General features: G+C 39.3%; 1 protein-coding gene across 1 annotated transcript in view; it reads right to left on the bottom strand.

The window, feature by feature from the left end:
* ARFGEF3 (ARFGEF family member 3) overlaps positions 1-16,349 on the bottom strand; it is a 2,280,599-nt gene that overhangs the window by 707,717 nt on the left and 1,556,533 nt on the right. Inside the window, exon 21 of the mRNA XM_044087095.1 lies at positions 2,780-2,925. Coding sequence (XP_043943030.1) covers positions 2,780-2,925 — 146 coding nt within the window. The remainder of the gene's footprint in view (positions 1-2,779; positions 2,926-16,349) is intronic.

Below are 16,349 nucleotides of genomic sequence, written 5' to 3'. Positions count from 1 at the left end.
ACAAAAGACACTCACCACCCACCACACACTCAAAAACACAAGTACATAGAAAGCTGAAGGGGGAGAAAGTCTAACTACTACAGAACAACTACCTAAAACTATAGAAAACTATCTGCACTGGATGCACCAGCAAGGGGGAGGAAAGGAGGAGACCTATACTACCAAAAGACACACAAACTATCAAAAAAGGAAATCACAAACTTCAAAACTCTACTCACGATCCGGAGCTCAAGGATCATGATGCACTGCAAAGCCGCGGCAAATGAGATCTGCGGGTTGGAAGGTAGTGGTGGTGTATTATGGGTAGGGGGAGGAGCTCAAAGCAGATGCTTGTGAAGTTGCCAGCTCAGATCCGATACGGATCTGGTATCCACAGGTTGAAGATCAAATAAAGTAAACTACTTCAGATCTCCATTTTAATAAAGCAGCACTTGTGTTGGTTTAACTGTAAACCAGAATCTTTGATGGTCTGTAGCAGTACCTTTAACCAAAATCATGCAACTCCATCAGGACCAAAAAACAATGTCTGTCCAGAACACCACCTTCCAGCCCACTGAATAAATAAGTCATTTTATGCTGAAAGACTGCAGGCACTGAGTTTATCCCCTTCAACTCAGATATGGCTAGTAATATACCAATACACATGAGCTGGCCTGCAGGGCGATGCATTTCAGATGATGTGAGACACTTCTGTATGTAAAACATAACATCACAGTAATGTCAGCCCCTGTATCAATTTTGAAGCTTAACTGGGTATCATGAATTGGAATCTTAACTACATCATAACTGTCACTGAATCCAGAGAAAAAAATACTTTCTGTACATTTTTTTCATTTCTTTTTCAGAAGCAAACTCTTTAATTAGCTTTGGATTACAAATGACAGCAAAACTGACCAGTCGTTTATATCACCTGCAACCTCTGCCACAACTCATGGTAATGGTCATAACCTCATGCTTTTGCCAGGCATACACTCACTCTGCTTCTCATTTACTTTGGTCAAAATCAAACCTCTTTTTAAATGTATAATCAGTTTTGTGTTTCACTTCATACAGTTTGCTATGTTTAAACTAGAATTTTGGCTCTTAATCAGTTCAGCCCCTGGTTATTTGTATACCAGACCAATTGTAATTCTATTACAAATCTGTTCATATTTTGAATGATTAAACAAACAGTTATCGGCCATTCCACACACACTTCAATACTTTCATCCCTTCTTGTACACAGTTTGGAAGCATGCCCTTTTATCTACTCCATCTCATTTTGGAGCAAAATGTTCACTCAGTTTGCTAATCATTGCCTCTTTGTAAATAAAAAGGAGCTGTACATGACTTCAACCTTTCAACCCATAAGAGTATAAAGTAGAGACGAGTATTTACCTACATTTCATCAGTTTTCTTTGTCTAATTTAATTGCTATATGAAACTGTGCAAAACCTTTCTCCAGGCGGACTAGACAAACGTTTTTGAGAAGTCAAATTGCACAAGTGGGTTACATTTTTTCACTGTTGAAGAAATTCAGTTTTTCTAGGTTAAATGGTTGAAATTCAGTGAAACTGTTCTTTGCAAGGTAAAGGTGCTTTTTATCAGTAAAATATTTTATTCGGAGCTCAGCACTGATGTCTGTGGTTTTATTAAGTGTTAAAGCAGTCTCTTAGTTTTTATTTATCATGAAAGTCCCAGTTCTGACACCATGTCAGATATGCAGGTCTTGTGGTTTTCTTTGTGATATTCATTACTACCCTTAGGAACATTCAGAATATTAGTATTTTAGAAATAGAACATTTACTCAAAACATGGCAGCAAAGAAAGACATTCACTTGAAACAATGTTAATACTCCAAATATCTCGCATCAAGCTGACTACAGCAAGTGGAGAGCAGTGCATTATGGACTGCATGCATTCTTAAAATGGCAATACCATTTTACTAACAAAGTGGCAATGCCAATGTTTTACTTTTACAGTTTGTACAGAAATTTTAACAGCTTTATTTCACTTACCACACAGACTAATATTGATAAAATAACACAAACAAAATGCATAAGTCTCCTAAAAACAACAGAACAAAAAGAAAGGTTCCTTCTGATATCATATCACATATTCAAGAGAAAGGAATGGACTACAAAATATGGGATGGTGTAAAGGTAATACACGCACAAAGATAGCATCATATTTTCCCCATTAGCTTTAATCCAGACAGCAGAACCCAGCCTGGTCATATAACTCACAGATCAAACTTAGTACTTTTAAAGCCGCAGTACATTATCTACCTAGCAGGGGAAACCACAACAATGAAAGTATTGGGGTACTTAATGTCACCACTTGTCAAAAGGAGAAAATATGCAGTAACTCCTGCATTCACTTAATTTATTTAAAAACTTACTGCAGACTACTGGCCAAGCTGCAAATTATAATGATATGTCTTTGCTTTTCTCCAACTTACTTTATGCTAATTCTATTAGATATAAACTACTAGCATGTATTTGCTTTCATGACATTATGGAGATTAACAGTTCCTATAAATACAGTCCAAAAGCATTGCCACGACATTATACAAAATAGCAAGTTTTTATAAATACAGACCAAAAGCATTTAAAAATAGTCAGAAAACTTGCTGTCTGTTGGTTAATTTGCTTAATTAAAAAAAAATTAAGGGTGATCCAGAAAAGACAGAAAAAAGTAGAATGGACTGCTACATTATTTATTTCTCTTTTAAAGTACAGCATTGGAGACGTGACAGATTACACACATCCACCAACTCCTCCTCCTCACAGTATCTTACCTCTACAAGATGAGGTGCAACAACACTCCAAGACCTCATGAGGTGAAGGAGAGGACGTGATTTGCTCCTTACAATCCTCAGCATCACATCTCCCAAGCGGATAAGGTGAAGAGCACACCTCCGGTCTTGTGTTGACCTGACTTCACCTGCAAGAAAAGAACCACAAAAAAGCCACATGCATATAAACAAAAAGCACCAGTATGCCCTAAAAAATACAGTATTTTATGAAACTTAACAAAACTTTACCCCTCAACTTTACAATAACTCTACTACATTTCTCTTCAGTTTTAAATGTATCCACACTCAAACCCCTCTATTTTCCCTCCTCAAACACCTCAGACATCTACACTCAGACTCTTTCTGCTTCACTCTCTAACTCAAATTGAGCTCCAAGCAGATATCCATCCCAACCCAGTGCCCAAACATGGCTCACGACCCCGTTTCCAATCTCGCTCCTTTCCTACACCACACTCATTAAACCAAACTCAAATCAATCTCCCTCCCTACCATCCACCTCCCAAAAACAACAACTCTGACCTATTCATCACTAATTTCAACCTCAGAAGCATTATAAACAAAGTAAATTAATTCCACACTACCCTCGCCCTCTACGCACCAGACATGGTTCTAATCACTAAAACCAGGCTAAAGCCCTATTTAAGAAATGAAGAAATTCTAACAAAAGGTTATAGTATTTTCAGATATAATAGGTTAAACAAATGGGATGGTGGCATTGCTATCATGTTTAAGAACTCCCTTAAACTAGTCCAACTAAACTGGTCTCCCCTGGACCTCCCCAACTCCGAAATATTAACCACACACCTAGAAATCAATTCCCACAAAACAATAATAATCATTGCTACTTACCCCCCCCCCCCGAAAAAAGCCTACCCATCATAGAAAACCTACTCTGCTGGGCATCAAATAACTTCAACCAAGAAACAATACTAGGAGACTTGAACCTAGACTAGTTTACCTGCTCCTCTAATAACCCCTCTAACTTTATCAATCTCTATAACTTTTCTCAAACCATTAACTTTCCCACTCTTGTCGATAAACATTCCAAAAAACAAATACTAGACTGGATACTAACAAATAAACCCAACCTAGGTCACCGATCAGGCTGCCTTTCCAGATACGCTTAATGACCATTCCCCATCCTTCTTTAGCAGGAAACGGGTCCACACACTCATCATCATCATATTCAAAAACACCCACAGCAAAAAATTTATCTCCCACTATATTTAATTCAATTCTACAGCACTGTGACTACACCCTCCAGTTAGACCACGCTGGACAATACTTTAACAATGTACTCTTCAAAATGTTAAACATTCTAGCTCCTATAAGGAAAATTTGAACAAAAACAAAACTACCACTGGTTTCAAAAGACACTAAACTACTACTTAAAGAGATAGAACCTAGTTATTCTACCAAAACTCCTACAACAAAGATAACCTCACCTCATATCAACAACTATAAAACCAAGCCAAGAAACTTAACAATGACAAAAAATAATACTTCCAAACCTGCCAACAAAACAGCAGAACAACCCCCAAAAGTTTTGTCAAAGTATTAAGTATCTTCTAAACTCAGGAAAACCCTCCACCCCAACACCATCTACCAAAAACACCTCTGACAGTATAGCATCACAACTTAACACTCACTTTATCAACTCAATTACCTCCATCATACAAAATAATTCTAATGTACCCCTGCTGTACCCCTAACATTACCCACCCTTACTGTATCTAACCCTAACTTATTCTCCATTAAGCTCTTAACAAAACAGTTACATAAAAAGCTATCCAAATTAAAACCCTGTATTCTTGTTGCTGATCAACTCCCCATTGAATTTCTAAAAGTAGCTGCTACTGCTATCACCTATCCTATATCCATACTAATCAACCACTCCATTTCCAAATAATACATACCTCTCCTCGGGAAAATATCACATATCATCCCCCCTACACAAAAGCGGCCCTTCTACAGACTTCTCAAGTTTCCAGCCCATTGCCATACTCTTCCCCCCAGCCAAAATCTTAGAAAAATATATTCATTAACAACTCCTCGACTACTTCCTGAAGAACAACCTCTTATCCAATTCTCAACAAGGATTCCAACCTAAGCATAGTACTAATACCGCACTTATAAAATTCACTAACACAGTAAACCTTCTTAAAAATAATGGCCAACTCATCGCATCAATTTTCCTTGATATGTCCAAAGCGCTTTCAATATGGTATCTCACAACTTACGTCTCAACAAACTAGCTACATATAACCTCAGTACAACAACCCTGACTTGATTTCACAGCTATCTCTCTAATAGACAGCAGGCTACCAAATGGGAAGATAAATTCTCCCCCCTACTACCCACCTCAGTTGGAGTCCCCCCAAGGCTCCATCCTTGGACCTCTCCTCCATCATATTTACAGATAATCTCAGTACCTCCATTCAATGAGTTTCTATCATTCAAAACGCCAATGATGCCTCCCTCATCTACTCTTTCTTCTCACCTGAAGAACTACAAGAAAAAAACAAAAATCCCTACAAGACACAGAAAACTACCTGAATGAGCACCAACTCATGCCCAGCCTGAACAAAACTAAACCTAAGGTCTTCAATATCAAAAAGGCCAAAAACAACCAACCCCCTCTCTCACCATCTTCTCTTCCAATAGTACAAAAACTGAACCAGTCGACCAGACAACCAACTAAAGTTCGACAAACATGTATCACATACCATTAAAGTCCACATCAAACTTGGCACACTCTATAGAGCCAAGTCATACCTAACCCACAATGCCAGACTATCCACAGCCAGATCCCACCTACTACCCACTGTACTTTACTGCTCCCAAATCTTTACCAACATGTGCAAGACTGATTTGAAAAACCTAGAGACTTGCTATAACAAAACAGACAAATTTGCCGTTAAACAACCCCATAGATCTCATCACTGTTCTGCTCTACATCAACTCAACTGGACTGAACTACCTAACCTATTATCCCCTCAACCAACTAACCATTCCTCATTGTGCCATCCATAAATCTGACAACTGGCCTGCTCTCATCGACCTATTACAACCTAACATAATCCTCAGGTCCCTTAGATCATCAGAAAAATTAATTCTAAAGTAACTAAATCTAACTACTACTACGGAGACTCCTTCCTACACTAATAAAACATCCAAAACCTGGAGCTTACTCCCCCAACCCATTTTAAACAAACCAGACAGTCACAATGTTAAAGTACTCCTCAAAAAATACCTCACTAATCACTGGCTATGTTCCTGCACAGCTCCAGGCTAATAATACCCACTTGACGTTCTCTTACTCTGACTGTGCCTGTATGTATACAAACTTATATTCTATGAGCTAGTGACTCTCTATTTTGTCCATTTGATTCTTTCTTTTGTAACCTAATCTATAACAAAAAGAAAAAAAAAAATGTATGTTATGCTTCTTATTATTAAGTTGTACGTTCATCTCTATATTGTGAACTACCTTGCCTGTAACCTTAATCAAATATTTTTATAATCATACAATGTATGTAATATTCCGATGTATTTTTTTCTTCTGGTTTTATTTTCTGTTTGGAGCATTTCTCCCCAGGTCTCTACTGAAAGCAGGATACTGGCCCAGTCGGACTCTTCCCAGTAAACACGTGTAAATAAAATAACTATATCCATAGCCGGCCTTAGGCATAGGCCAACTAGATGGCCGCCTAGGGCGCCGCTCTAGCAGGGGCGCTTTCCAGTATTTATTTAATGTAGGTAGACCAGGATGGGGGCACTGGGTGTTGTGGTGGGGGGGGGGGGCGTCATGGAGCCCTTTTGCTTAGGGCACCAGGTGACCTAAGGCCGCTCCTGAATAAATCAATCAAATGAAGTTCTGAAGCAGACTACATGCCTCACCTAAACTCAAAAGCAAAACAGTATTTGACAGCAACAACCGAAAACCTCTAGAGATATTTAACAGAAATCCTATGTTTTATAACTCATACTGTTTACAAGCAGGCCTAAATTGCTGATATGATATTTAAAGGCCTCTCCACTGATTTTTCAATGTCCACAGATTCAGTGAAACAAATGTATGGGACCGAACTTTAGTCATTTTCTAATAACTTAAATGTATGGGACCGAACTTTAGTCATTTTCTAAAAACTTGTAGAAATGTCTATCAATATTAAGTATCATACACAACATAAACAATGCCCACAGGATATCATCTTTTTACAGTGACCACTTGACATTTTAGGTTGTGGTGGTGCAGCAGTTAGCGTTGTCGTCTCACAGCAAGGGGTTCTCCTGTTCGATTCTCGGCTGGAGCGCCTTCTGTGTGGAGTCTGCATGTCCTCCCATGGTCGAGTGACATTTAAAAACATGCAGGCAGGTGTGTGCATGAATGGGTGTGCCTTCTTTGAAGGTTGGGTGTCGGGCTGGCAACTTGGCACTGTAAAAATCCACTGCGGCGACCCCTAAACGGGAAAAGCCGAAAGATATTACTTTTACTTGACATTTTGGGAAGTGCCTCAGTGAATCAGAGTTCCATTAACTTCTTTGCATGCACAGTGCAAGTTTCAGCATTTCTTCATACTAGCCATTCTTAGCTGCTGTTTGCTCATAAAGGATTAATGAAGGAATAGTAAAAAGTATTAAGGCTTAATATATCTTATATACTTATGTACACACTGCAAAAAGTGAACATTTCGTATTGAAATTCTATATCATACCGTGTACTTCCACATTTCAGCCTGCATTATTTTCCATATGTCTGCCTCAGACACTACATTTCTACTCTGAAAAGTTGGACTTTTCACAACTCACAAATATTAAACTCAGCAAATAAATATGGAATCGTGCTCACTAACCCAACAGGCAGAAGTTTTCTCTGTCTTGTCTCTTCTGTTCTGAAAAGTGTACATGTCTGCACTTCATCATTCTGCTCTGTCCACACTCCACATCTAAGTAGTAAATTTACATTATGAGATGCTGAAAGGTGCCATTGCTTATGACACTGAAACCTAAAAATAAATCTATCTTTACCAGCATCTTAAAATTCTAATACATTTTACAGCCATGACAGTGCCTGTTAAAAAAGCATGAGGCTAGTTTAGAAATACTGGCAAATACCTGAGCATTTAATTAATTTATTTTTTTTCGTATAAACTGAAAAAATATAGCAAACAAGACAAAACAGTCCTACAATTTCATGAACACACACTTGCAGTGGAATGTTATGACTTGCCCATTGAGATGAACTAGAAAAGCGTTAAACGCAAAAATACCATACCCATGCAACCATTTATGTTACATCAACAATAAGAACAACCAAAAGTAAAATTATTTGCTATTTTTTCCTAAGGTAAAAACTGTGAAGTCCACCTTTTATACATGTATTTTTAACAACTAGCTGTAGTCTTGCAAAATTTTCAAACTACAGACTCCACAACTTAAAAGAAAAATCATTAATAAATGCTGCTATACTGTTCAGCAAAGCATTCTTATGTAAGAGTCCTGAATTAATGAACCTCTCAGAGTTCCTTGTATCAGTGTGGTACAAAGCATATTTTAATCCTGGAACATCGAACAAAGCACAGTGAGTTGTAGCATTTGCTCAAAATACTTATTCTGGCTACGCAATGTTGTTCTTGTTCACGTACTCTGTGTATTATCAAATCTTGGCACCTTAATATGTCACATAACACTTTGTGATTCGTTTTTTTGTTAAATACTTTTCAGAATGTTAATCATTCCTTTGCCCTATGTCCTTCTAATCAATTTTCTTCAAATCACACAAATTCCTCTCTCTTTGGACTTACTTTCATTAGACTACAATGCAGATGTCTACAGGTGAAGAAAGAAATGTCCTAAACTTTAGCTCAGTGTATATTCTAAGATATGACTATCAGGCTTTAGCAATCCATCAGGTCATATGCATATATAACATGAGATGCACACTGTAAGAGTGTCAAATGGCAGTGAGTTAACGTGAAGGGACCCAAGACCGACTCCTCATGGCACTCCCACGAGAATAGCCGCTTCTGGGTCTAGTTTGATCATGATGGTCCTATGATCGTCCAGGTGGTGTGATAAAGTGATAGATCCACTAACAAAGCTTATGGCCTTCATCACGTCCAGAGAAAAAAATGCGTGATCAATGGAATGAAATGTTATCCGGAAGTAAAGCACTTGTTAGCAAACCATTTATCCATGTTACACAATGTCCGTTAACATTCAATCTGCATTTACCAAGTTCTGGTCTTGTTTGATTCATTGATGTATGCTGGGAAGTAGGCCATAGGCATTAACATAATCCAGTGTCTGTTTTTATACAATTTTCTCTAGTACTTTGTCCAAAAAGGAAGTAGCAAAATGCTGTATGCAATGTGGTATAGATGGTGAAGTAATCTTTATTATGGGGTTATTAGCTCGCTAAATATGACTCAAGTCTCTGACAAAGACTTAAGTCAAATAGACACTGAAAAGCAAATACTTATGGCTTGGAAACTCGTAGTGACTCAAGTATCAAAGGATAAAGCCAGTTGGCATCTAGTGCTCTACAGCCAGGCATCACTTCCAGCAGTTCCAGCTCCAAGGAAGGAGAGTGTGTCTTTAAACTGAAGAAATGGGAACCTGGGATCATCATTCTTTGTGTTGCGTATTTATTTTTTACTTGTTGACTAGGGTAAAGCACTGATCACAATGGACCACTTTCAGGCTCAGCCAGGAGAATCAATTTGAAAACAAGGAATACAATACAAGTACAACAACTAATTACAAAAGATAATATAGCAGATGTTCACAAAGAATTTTAATGAGATTAACAGAAAATATTAAATTCCACTCAAAGCAGTTTACAAGGTGTGTTATATTGTGACAAGTATCACATGTAAAGCAGGGCTGATTACATGGTTTGGTCCACTCTCTACCTAAACACAAAATCCCCTTGCTGAGCTTTGTTCCGTGGTAGCTTGTGCTCCAGTTTTTTTGCACAACCACAGAGTACGGCACTGATACAACGGTCCATTGCGGAGATCAAGTCCCACCTAAGATTTTAAAGATCTCCATTTCCCAAGTTTAGAAACAAATTTTTTTGCCCAACCACTTTCCTAGCTGTTAACCCAGAGCATGGCACTGATACATTGGTCCTTAAGTCTCACCATAAGATTTCAAGGATCTCCATTTCCCAAGCTTAGAAACAAAGTACACAGTCATCTAATTCTTAACTTTCAAGAATACTAAAGCTGTTAAACCTACTTGTCCTGCTCTACAGATACTTCCCTAAGTGAGCACGTTACCAGAAACACCAGCTACCACTTCCCAGTTTTTATTCTTTTTATTTAACTAACTCTAGACCCCTTAACTGCCCCAATAAATTACCCTAGTCTTTACTTTACATAGCCTCTTGCCCTGAGCCCTACAGTCACAAACGTACTTGTCCCGTGTTCTACTTTGTCTATTAAACTGTGTTTCATTACCTTTTTGATAAAACTACTGCCCACAGTAATTAGTGTATACTCACTGATAGTTTTCCATGCAATCTTGCTCCTCAGGTGTAGCCCCATCCGTTTGCCCTCACTACACTCCCCTACCCACTCCCCGTATCATTTCCTTTATACCTGTCAGTACCTCGGCATCCTTCAACACCCGCCCCTACCTGTCTTCTAGAACAATCCCAAACCTTTTCCCCTGCCCTCCTATACACACAACTACGTAGCCTGTTGCACTTTCATCTGCTTCCTACCAATCACCTACTCATCCTACTGGAGACATCTCCAAAATTCCTCATACTTTCTTACAGGACCGATACCTATACCTTCTATAACTTCTCAACCACCAACTACTTCAGCCTAGATATAACTTCTCCACATTAATCATGGTTTGCTCAGCCTTCTCTATTCTCTTCATGCCTCCATTATTTCTCCTTTGCACTCTTACATCACATACTACCCAGTTATCTCCAGCACAGAAGGATCCTACAAATCCCCATGCTAATGGTTTCTCACCTCCTCAGCAGTATTTTCCTATCTCACCTATCTTTTCTATTAATACTCTTCTTCCCAAAATCAAAATTCCTCCCTCCCACTCTATATTATCTAAAAGTAAAACAAAATACCTCACCTACTACCCATACAAATACAAACTCTACTTCCTCTCTGATGCCCTTCTTCTATCAGGAGACATCTATCCAAATCCAGGTCCCATCCCTCACTCCTCCATCAATAACTCTATTTCTCCCAACCCAGGAGACTCTACCTTTCCAAACAAACATATCTTCTTTTACTCAACGAATACCAGAAGTATTCTAAACAAAGTCAGTGAACTCCACACCTGGATCTCCAACTACACCCCTGATGTCATCACCCTAACAGAAACTTGGCTAAAATCCCAAAACCCAGATAAAGACATTCTCCCTCCTGGTTATGGTATACTTCGCTTAGATCGCCAAAAAAAAAAGGGGGGGGGGTTGCCATTATCTACTCCAACCACCTTACTCTTACAAGTCTTAAGAAACCTACCCCATCCTTTTCTCCCGCTTAAATACTAAATACTAACCTTAAACTCAATCACTATACTACTACCACTGTAGCAGCCATCTACATTCCACCAGGGGATAACAAACCCCTGCTGGAAAACATTCTTTCATACGTCTCTCAACATATTCCTAACAAAACCATCCTCCTCTGGGATGTAAATATTAGGTTAACTTTCTGTCCTCAAAATTCTCCCTCACATTACCAACAACTCACACATCCCTAGCACTCTTACTGACTGGATACTAGTGTCTAATCCCTCCAGGTATCATAACCCTGAAACCCTACCCAACTCCCTAAGTGATCACACTCCCCAATAAAAGTGCTTAGATTCACTCCTCACTTCACTAGACCACACAGATTCATAACCTGTCGCAAATTAAACAACTTCCACCTAGAGACTTTTAAAGCCCTCCTGTCCAGAGTAAACTGGAAATTCCTTACCCAGCTCCCCCTTGATGAAGCAGTCCAGTCTTTCAACTCCACCTTCCTTAGCATTCTTACTGACTTGCTCCTCTCCACACGGTCCAGATAAAATCTAACATATCTCCATGGTTATCTAATGCCACCATACATCTCAACCTCTTAGTGCAAGAAATCTGGACAGAGCCTGACAAAATGGGGGGATAAAGGCCCACAAATAAGGGTGTATTTTAAATACTGCACTGATGAACAAACTTGTTGTTAGAATAACAGGGTTTGTTTCAACAGACATTTTTCCTGAAGGATTTGAAGTCAGAAACTCAAACGTATGTCATTATTTAGAAACTTCAGTCCTCAGTTCATCCAAGTGATTTGCTAGAAAACCACAAATGTTAAGAGGAACAGACCAAAATTATGAACCAAAACTCTGGACATTCTGCAAAACTCTGGACAGTTGAGAGGTATGAATGCCACTCACACCCTAATGAAAACTAGAGACAGGGCATGGAAAACATGGGTAAAAACTAAGTTCCCTGCAGACTTGCAAAAATATAAAGAACTCAGAAATCTGACAAATAAAACACATATTAATAAAGACAAAAAAGACTTCTATTACAACCCTCCTACAGCTTTAATCCCTACGTCACCCAATGGGTTGCCAACTGGCTAACTGACAGAACCCACACTGCAAAAGGAGCCAACTCCAAATCCAGCTCCAGACAAGTGACAAGTGGAGTACCTCAGGGTTCAGTCCTGGGACCGCTCTTGTTTGGCATCTACTTCTCAGAAGTACAGGCCAATACTAAGGGACTCTGGTTAACAAAGTTCGCAGATGACTGCAAACTGGGAGCCATTACTGAATCCCCAAATGATGTGGATACTCTACAAAAGGGCCTTACAGAAAAACAGATGCTTTGTGCCAGAGCCATGGGCTCAAGCTCATTGCCAAGAAATGTATAGTTATCCCCTTTGGGAAAAAAACATGTACCCATGAATTACCACATAGGTGACAGTACACTAAACACCGAAAGTGTGATAAGAGACTTAGGGACACAGGTGGACAGTGGTCTTACCTACGATAACCACACTGCCACAACAGTCAGGAAATCCTTCTATGTGGCACACCTCATCACCAAGGGCTTTTTATCCAGAAAAAAGGAGGTCATTGTCCCACTGTACTCATCCCTCATTAGACCCATTATAGAATACAACGCCCCATTTGGTATGTACCTCTAAAGACATCTGCAACAACTGGAAAGGCCAATACCTCACTAAAAGAATCACAGGCCTAAAGCAGATGCCCTACGCTGACCACCTTAAAAAACTCCAGCTATACTCTGTCGCATATAGTCTATTCAGAGACGATCTCTACTTAACATGCAAGGCCATATCAAACCCAGAGCTGCTGGACATGCTACACTTAAAGAAATCCCAATCCCACACGCTCCAGGGAATCTAAACCTTGTCATCACAATAAACAAAACATGCTGGAGGGATAGGTTCCTGACCCAGAGACTCCCCAGACTCTGGAATAGACTGCCCATACATGTCAAGCAGAGTGCCTCTTTGGCCCTCTTCAAAAGGAACCTTGATGATTGGATGAGAGAAAGGAAATTTACCCCAGGGATCATGTCAGTTGCCCTGCTAGACAGGGGTCCAGGGAAGTAAATAGTGTGGGAAGAAATTGCCAGGGAATTGTTACGGCTAGGCTTGTATAGGCCCTAGGGCTGATAGCCTAATACCAACCTATGAACCTTTAAGATCTAATCCCAAAAAAAGTTGGAACTCGATAAACCAAACCTTGCATCCAGGTAATCCTTGTTCTCCCAATCCATGCCCAGACAAGACACCAGAAGAAACTGCCACCACCTTTAACACCTATTTTATTGAATCCATATCCAAGTTATTTAACCCTAACCCCTCTACTACTAACACTTCAAACTCTTCTGAACCTGCTCCTACCATAAACTCTTCTAATACTTTTTACCTCAAACATGTATCTACTAGCTACATCAAATCTCTACTCTCCAAATTAAAACCTTGCTCGGCATCAGCTGACAATATCCCTTCCTTTTTCCTTCAGTTAGCAGCTGACTCTCTCGCTCTCCCTGCATCTATCTTAGTTAACAGCTCCATCTCTGAGTCTAAAGTCCCTTCCATCTGGAAACAATTCAACACTCTACCTACACACAAAGGAGGTGACTCGACTGAACTCACCAATTTTAGACCTATTGTTATCCTCTCACCTCTCTCTAAAGTACTGGAAAAATGCATACATAAACATGTCATGCAATATCTACTACAGGAAAATTTGCTCACACCCACTCTGTATGGCTTTCGACCTAAACATAGTACTACTACTGCCCCAATATCCTTCCTTAACCAATTTCCCTGGCCAAAGATGACAACAAACTCATCTCTTGCTTATTCCTAGATCTCTCAAAAGCTTTTCACACTCTCTCTCTCTCTCTCACTAGTGAACAAACTGACTAACCATAACTTCTCTGCTGCTACTGTTGACTGATTTTCCAGCTACCTCACTGACCCACTCCAATCAGTGAAATGGCACTCTGTACTCTCCCCTGCTCGCCTAGTTAAAATGGGTTTTCCCCAAGGATCTAACATTGGTCCATTACGTTTCAATATCTTTACTAACCTACTCTATACTTCTTGCCCTCAGTCGTCCCTGGTACAATATTTAGATGATTCTGCAGTCATCACCATTGCTGACTCTCCCTATGAACTCATCTCAGCTACTCAGACTTCCTTTAACTCAGTCAAAACCTGGCTCTCTAATAACCAACTTATCCTTAACCCTAAAAAAACTAAACTATTACTCTTTCTCCCCAAAAATGTTAACCACCTTAAATCCACTTTCTCTATACAGTCACTCAGTAACACACCTAACGAGGTGGAATCCAGCACAACACTCTTAGATGTCATTATTGATGATCAACTTAAGATTGACTTGCATGTAAATAATTGTATCAGAAAGACATCAGAAACTAGGGCTCCGTTACCAAAACAAGAAGTTTCTCATCAATGAAGCAAAAGCAACTCTCTCTCATGCTTACCTCCTACCCAGTCTAATGTATAGCTCTCAAATTCTCACAAATCCCAACTCCTCACTCCTAGCCAAACAAGGTAGCTAAATTCGCTGCTCAAACTTACAAATCCCATCACTGCCTCTCACTAAAACACCTAAACTGGCTAGAATTACCCCCCACCAGATTCTCCTCTCTCAGCTCCAGATTATTTACTTTAGCCTATTCCAGCCTTCCTACTGTCCTACTCTGTCTTCTCTCATCTCTCATTATTCTCCCACTAGACCTCTCCGGAGCTTCAACCAAGACCTGCTACAAATCTTTAAACCCAAGACCAAATTTGGCTGCAACCTCGACAGCTGTCATCCTGCCATTGCCTGGAAAAGGCTCCCATTAAAATCAGGACCCTTAAGCAACTTAAACAATTCAAGGGAGTTACCAAAGAATACTTAAGAAGACACTGGTTTTGCCACTGTACTCACTCTCTGTACACATCCTTTCAATCCTAATGACAATCTACTACCTGCCCTCCACTTATTCTTAACCCAAGCTCTCTCTAGCCTTCTTTATCTAGTCTATTACCTGCCTTTTTAAACCTTAACTGTAAATACTTTAGATAAATATTCAACAGAAGGATGCATGCTTAGCTGCAACCGATACTACGATTTTATTGTTTTTCTACCTCTTATGTCAAAATTGTTTTTTTTTTTTCATATGGCATTTTACTGCTTCTATTTTAATTTTTTTGCAAAAATTCAGATTTTTTGCTGTTAATTGCTTCTGTATATGGTTACTGTATAATTAGTGGAGCTTTTCTCCCCGGGTCTCCACTGAAAAAGGGCTATTCAACTCAGTTGGACAAACCCAGTCAACAAATGTAAAACAAACAAATAAATAAACAACAAGAAAAGAAACTGATTTCCTTCTAGAAGGGTTTGAAATTTCCTACAGCCTGGGCCTGTTTCTGTCTCAGACTCAGACACAGACTTTTGTGTCCTATTTTTTTTCCTTTTTGGCATTATTCCCAAGTCTGAAGTAGGACTCATTAGCTGGGGTACAAGGATACTGTCTCCAGTTAGCTAAGGCAATAATTGCTAAAGCTTAGGCTTTTGGAGTTATCCAATATTATCTTCTTGCATCTTTGTAATAATTAAAAAACTCTTATCTTGAAATATGCCTATTACAACAGTGGGAAGGAAGAGGAAGCAATTTTTATGTTATAAATAGCATCCCAATGGACGCTCTGCAATAGAACATGGAACAGAATGTTGCATAAGGTGGGATTCCTATTCTAATATAGTAGGGCACTGCTCACCGACATTCAAACAAGGCAAGATGATGAAACTTCTGGATACTTCTGTTTGACATTCAAAAGTGCAAAAACAAAACTTTGATTAATAAAGATAACTGTGAATCCTGAAACACCCAGTACAACTAAAATTAAAGTTGTTTTTTGCAGCAGAACTCTCGGTGGTGCAGCGGTTAGCATTGTCGCCTCACAACAAGAGGTTCTCCCATTTGATTCTCGGCTGGAGTGCCTTTTGTGTGGAGTCTGCATGTCCT

This window comes from Protopterus annectens, chromosome 1.part1 (assembly GCF_019279795.1).
Source record: "Protopterus annectens isolate FY-2018-M chromosome 1.part1, PAN1.0, whole genome shotgun sequence".
Lineage (NCBI taxonomy): Eukaryota > Metazoa > Chordata > Ceratodontiformes > Protopteridae > Protopterus > Protopterus annectens.
Note: the sequence above shows the minus strand (reverse complement) of the source record. Positions and strands in the feature narration are given on the sequence as shown.